Source organism: Ostrinia nubilalis, chromosome 6 (assembly GCF_963855985.1).
Source record: "Ostrinia nubilalis chromosome 6, ilOstNubi1.1, whole genome shotgun sequence".
In the NCBI taxonomy this organism is placed as follows: Eukaryota; Metazoa; Arthropoda; class Insecta; order Lepidoptera; family Crambidae; genus Ostrinia; species Ostrinia nubilalis.
In genome coordinates this window covers 17,715,337-17,721,707 of record NC_087093.1, presented here as the reverse complement: position 1 = coordinate 17,721,707, position 6,371 = coordinate 17,715,337, and the positions used below count along the sequence as shown (strand labels likewise).

Below are 6,371 nucleotides of genomic sequence, written 5' to 3'. Positions count from 1 at the left end.
CAAAGTTGCTTTCTCTACCTTATTGGTTCCACGGTGGTATTTGCATGCAGAAGACATTTCTTTTAGATTAAGTGTTTCTTGTTTCCTATATTAGTATTCAAAATTAATTAAATCAGGAGATATCTACTATCATGTAATTCAATTAGCAGATACAGTTGAATGAAAAATAACGCAACTACTCGTAATTAAAACCACAAAATACGTTTAGTTCAAGCTTCAGCTTAGAAACATTTATTGCGCCCAATAATCTCATATTAGTTATCTTAACATTAAATTAAATTCATTAAATAGAATCTTAAGTTAATAATAATAAATAGCGATACCACTTTTTACAGATTCGAATTCGATTATAATACACTCGGCGTCCTCGCGGCTCGCACTATCACAGTCTGTATACACGCACGCGGGGCCCTAGCTGTGCTGGACCGGGTCGGGGTCCGGCGGCGGGCTCGGCGGCGCCAACGCGTGCAGGCGCCGGTAGAGCTGGTGGTAGGCGTGCGGCGGCGGCGGCAGGCGCAGCAGCGGCGCCGGCAGCGCGTACCGCCCGTACACCGACAGCAGCGGCGGGTACAGCCCCACCAGCGACGCGTAGGGCCCGCCGAACATCGGGTGCAGCGCCGCGCCGCGCTTGAACGCCGCCAGCCGCGAGCGCGACGCCGCCGTCGACCGCCGCCGCAGCTTGCCCGTCGTGCCCCCGATGAACACGTCGTCCGACGACGGGTCCAGCATCCAGTAGTTGCCCTTGCCCGGGTCGTCGTAGTGCCGCGGCACCTTCACGAAGCACTTGTTCAGGCTCAGGTTGTGCCGGATCGAGTTCTGCCAGCCCTGCTTATTCTCCTTGTAGTACGGGAAGTTCCTCATGATGTACTCGTAGATGCCGTTGAGCGTGAGCCGCTTCTCGGGGCTGCTGCGGATCGCCATCATGATCAGCGCGTTGTAGCTGTAAGCTGGTTTTTCGTTTTTTTTCTTGTCGTCGCCGGCTTGAGAGGAGCACCCGGGCGGCGGGGTCTCGGTGCCGGTGACGTCGAGCTCGGTGTCGGAGGGCGACGGCGAGCGCGAGGAGGCCTCCGGAAGCAGGTCCCGTATCGCGAAACTGTGCGGAGGAGTCATAGTGGTGCGGCATCGCGAGCCGCTCGCTTCCAACTAACGAGCCAGCGCGCGCGCCGCGACGCCCCGCCCGACGCCCCGCCCAGCGCCGTGGCCCCTCCCACCTGCCTGCACTCTCTCTCCCCGTCTCTATATGCGCTCTATGCCACTTGAGTGAAAGCTCATTTCAGCACGCCGCTTCAGAAAGCTGCCGCGTCACTCTAGCGACAGCAGCTTGCGATGGGGTTGCGTTATGATTGTATTAACCCGATCTGTCACGGCGGGTAAACAGCGATTGTAATTTTTCACGCGTTGTTTAGAGCCGTATTTACTGTGACCGTAATGAACGGTTCTTTATGGGCTGAACCTGTAATTATTAATCGTGTTTCTAAACATTGAGCAGCTGGCGTCGTAACTAATGACACAATGGGTGTTGACAAATTATTTCGTACGTCGCGGTTCTCTCTTTCATCCTCGGCAATAACCATTTTTCTTGTCACCGTGCACAACGGTATCTATTGTTGTCATACGTAATTATTTTCAGGACCTATTTTTAATATGGTTTTATTTGATATAAAGTTCTTTACAATCTAAAGAAAACAATGAACTCAGAAAGTATTACAAGTTTGTTCGCTGCTGGTACACTCTGCTCAACGTCTCCGAACATTCTTCTTAAAGTGTTTTAACGTAAACTTATTTTGGGTAGGATGTGTGTCTCAGTCAACATCGCACTCATTTCATTTTAAAAAAGTCTTTGTTCTAATTTATGCAGATAACTTAATAACCCACTGTCAATTAGTCTGGTAGAGCACGAAATCCGATAAAAATCGTTGGATTTAAATATGTGATAAAGAAATATTTTTAGTAAGGAGAGTTTTTTTAACACGGCAGCTATTTTAATCATATATGTAGGTAATAGTAGGTATTAAATTATTATATTAAATGCGCAATAACATCCTGTATTTTCTTCCAATATATTCGGTAATATTTGTTTTTTTTAACTACGAATGGGCAAACCATATTTCGCGCTTCATTCTCTTATGCAAGACTTAATAAACTTATACATTGATGGTGCATACAACAAAATGAAACAAGCCCAGTCCACCGACCTAGACCTACGAGCCCTACGCCCCGCCCCCGCGGCACGCCCCTCCCACGCACACATAGACAATGCTACGGACTACGAACTACATTGTGGACGTAGCTACAAGTAATTTGCAAACAACAAAACACGTAGCGTAGGTTTGGATTCGACCTTCGTAGTTTTATAGATTCGTAACACCTACGATTTTTTTTATGATAAGTAATTAAAGTTCTGTTAGGAAGGGTAGAAGCTGTAATCATGCAAAAAGGTGTAGGATTTCTACGAATATGAAAAGATTTAGTGAAAAGATTTTGCCCTAAGATACAAATACAAAAAAGTTCCACCCTAAATAAGTACCAATCATTTGAAAAGTACGTCACTATTATTGAATCCGGTTTCATTATTCAATTGACGATTATAACCCTTGACAGTTATTACTAATTTTCCAAAGTCAAATATGTACAATTGTACATACTCGTACCAGTTCATAAATGTAATAAGTTAATAAGTGACTTTGGAAAACTCACAGGATTACGAACAAATTAATTAATTGTGGTAGCTAAATGTAGAGTCAGCTATAAAAGTTAATGTTTAAACTACAAAAATCCCTTAGCGTGACCAAATTATTATCAACGCTTAAAAGCTTCAATCTGCTCTATCAACGAAAACACTTCGAAAGAACTTAAAGTGGTATCGCTATTTATTATTATTAACATGAGATAGGTAGATATTGCATGCGTTAGTAATTATAACAATTCTTATATTTACCCGACTGCGCCATAAGGAGGGTTATATTTTTAACTATCATGCCCTATAGTCAAGATAAACTGGCAGCATATAACACTAAGCACTTACGGCACCTCTATACTGACTGAGCACAGTGTCACAACATTGTCACTCCTTTAATATCGATAGAAGATACTATGTACTGTGAACTCTTATGCCCTAGGCCCTAGCTAGAGTTAAGATGAACCGGCAGCATATAACCTGAAGCACTTATGGCATATCTGAACACATATCTACAGAGTACATAAACACATAATTATATGGCAGAATGTCGCGGCGTCGGCGGGGTGACCGCGCGCGTGTTTACCGCACGATTGAGCCAATTGATGGAGTCCGGTGTACTGCCACCATGCTCTATGGGGTGAGGGAGACAGTCTATCGTCGTACTGGTACGAAAAAATTGCGTTGTGCAGGTATTTTCTATAGGTACTAACCTTAACAGTAACATAATTAAGTAGGTATGTGCACGAGAGCCTACTAATCGTACTTCATAGATGAAGAGAAGACCAATGCAAGCGTTGCAAGCTACTGAGCTCAAACTTCGGGTCCATTTTGAGTCACTTCATTATATGTGTGCTAGGAATAACCATTTTGTTTTATTTTAAAATTAAGAATTGGTTTTAAAATATTGAAAACTTGGAAGTTCTTAACATGAAACTAAATACCTTTTTTTGCACGAAGAGAACAAAAGGTAAAGACTAATAAAGTGTCGAAATATCCTAACGAAACCAAAGCAAATAACACACTTTACAAAAGTGTAAAATCCCAAAATAAACCTAAATCATGGTGGCATCAGCGTAAGCACGCGCCCGCGGCTGCGTTCGTGTTTAGTCCTCGCGCGCAAATATTTAACGACACTCCCGCGCCGCCCGGCACGTTCCGTGTTGCAGCCGTATCCGTGATATAACGGAGAATCTACGTTATTATTGTAAAAAAATATTATTTTTACACTCTTTGGTTTATGCTTCGGGTCTAAACTCAAGTGAATTGCATCCGATTTTGAATACGAGTATGGTATTGAAACCAAAGAACGCGACGCCTATATCCATGCAAAATTCGTTCGTTTCAGCCAAATGACGTCCACAGCTGGACAAAAACTCCCCCAAGAATTTCCATAACGACTGGTTCTACGCTACCCGCATCCAGATCCTTCCCGCGACCTTCACCAGATGATCGTCGGTCCACCTAGTGGGAGGCCTGCCCCATCATTTGCATCCACGAGAAAAATATTGTCACATACATTTCAGAGCCCAACAAAAGAATAATTCGGAAAAGCTTATCCAAAGAATTAGAGAATCAAGATGTATGTTAGAGAATGAGATTAGGTCCCACATCGAAATTAGAGTAAGTTTTAAAAACCTAAAAGATCTTTGACTTACAATTATAATTAAGAGCACCATCTGGAAATATATCCGCCAAACAACTACGATAATTATTTCAGCTCTAACAAACCCAAGTTTGCTGCCAACGCCTACCGCTTTGACAAAACCGACTTATACAGTCGCGATACTTAGACATAATCACGTCCCGCCAAACGGCGAACACAAAAGAACAGAAAAACTACGGGAAAACTCCATTTTGGCCCTCGTTAGTCTGTTGCCCAGTAAATAGTAGGTAAATAAATAAATACGAGCGAACGTGTTTCGGGACGATTGAAGCAATTACCGGGCGCTGCTCGCGCGCCGGCCGCGCTGTCAAAATCTCTTTCATTTGTTTTCGGTGCTATCGGAATTTTTGGCTGTATTTCAAGCACGAAATTTCGGAGTTTTCTGTGATATAACGCGTAAAGAATATAATTTTGACTGCAAGCTACAGGATATTGCAAATACTGACGACCTTTATGTCATTTTAGGTTAAAAAAACGTAGTACAGTAAGTATTTGATAACTTCAAAGTGATATATCCTACAGATAAAAAGTTAAAAATATTGAAAAAGTTATACTTTCAAATATGGGTGGCACTGCTATACACAGTAGGTACTTTCGTCATTCCGTAGTGACTAACGTATTTGCAGTAGCTCTATCACTATAACAAAATTGTTTTCTTATCATTTGTTGGGCTTCCATCGTTCTAATGAATGTCAACACGATACAAACAGCTTGAAGCCGTACGCGACACAATCAGAGTTCATAAACAATCTGGCTTGGGAGGAAACAAAACATTCTGATTGATTGGGGAAGCCAGTTAACGTACAACATGTTATTTTATAGAAATTATTTACGTAAGCAAACAAAATTCAGCAAGCTAATCAACCAAATTTTCTTTTTCAGTCTGAACCCACGGCCTGCCCTAATAAAACAATATCCAAAGGACCAAAATATTACAGAGCTAAATCTTAAGCCCGCCATTGTCGGAGGCGGTCCAAAGAGGCGCGAGTAGCTGTCTCGTCTTGAGGACGCGCTCTCGTAATGTTGTTGAAATATTGATTAATATTGTCGCCATCTTCAACGACCTCTTAGCCCGGAAGCCACGAGAGCCCGCCCTGTGTTCCGGTTTAGATACTTTTTGTCTCCATTGTCGCCTTACTCAAGGGCTCTCGGAAAATGGTTTTTAATATTCCCCCCCTAAAGCACCCGAGTATTAACAAAAAAATGCTTGTTCACGCCAATTGAGCAACGGTTTTGAAAACAATGCGAATGGCTTTCAATCGAATATCGTTAAACTTTACTCGCATTGAACAACGATCGTTTTATAACACTTTAGAATAAATTGGGTTTTATTTTATTATTACTGGCCATTTGTACAACTATTTTAAAATACAAAACGATTGGTATTCCAAAATTAAATCGAAGTGGCTGTTGAAAGGTTCGAATAGTTTTTGAATTTGGAGTGCAGCTGGCCAGTGGTACATGTGGTGGTACTGCAGTCCAAAGAAACAATTATTTTTGTTTAGTGAGGGCATGACTGTGAATAGTTTTGGTAGAGTTTTTATGCTGTGGCGCACATCAGGTGTGGAAAGTACGTGCTGACACTTCTGGCAACTGAAGAGAGCCATTGGAAAACTATTAGTAGCAATTGTTCGTTTGAATCTACCTCCGTTTTGTTGTAATCTGTGGGCAGCTGACGGCGTCGTGCTGTTTACATAAATCTTTATTCTGCGAAGTATAATAAAATAAGCTACTTACTTGTAAGTGAAACAAGGTTTTGACGTTTGCATAGGCTGTTAACTTTGCTTTGTGTAACGTTTGCAAAAACTGACAGGTGATATAAAAGATTTCAATAATATAGAAAAATATTTTCATAAACATTTCAGCACTGAAATTCAATAATTATGTAGAACATACAACTGAAAATAATTACTTAGGTATTATAAGAAAACCTAAGTTACTTCAATGTTTTTTGACAACAACCGTGCACGTATTCGTAATAAAATAGAGATCGTTAAATCATACATTACGTATATTTACGTCACAGAT

At 41.7% G+C, this 6,371-nt stretch overlaps 1 protein-coding gene across 1 annotated transcript; it reads right to left on the bottom strand.

Annotated features, from left to right (window-relative positions):
* Positions 1-210: 210 nt before the first annotated feature.
* Positions 211-1,130, bottom strand: LOC135073010 (fork head domain transcription factor slp2-like). Its single transcript, XM_063967008.1, has one exon. The coding sequence runs from the start codon at positions 1,108-1,110 to the stop codon at positions 412-414; it is 699 nt and encodes a 232-aa protein (XP_063823078.1). The 5' UTR covers positions 1,111-1,130; the 3' UTR covers positions 211-411.
* Between the last annotated feature and the right edge of the window lie 5,241 nt (positions 1,131-6,371).

Coding starts and splice junctions, on each gene's coding strand:
- LOC135073010 (XM_063967008.1), bottom strand. CDS start 1,110: ATGACTCCTCCGCACAGTTTCGCGATACGGGACCTGCTTCCGGAGGCC.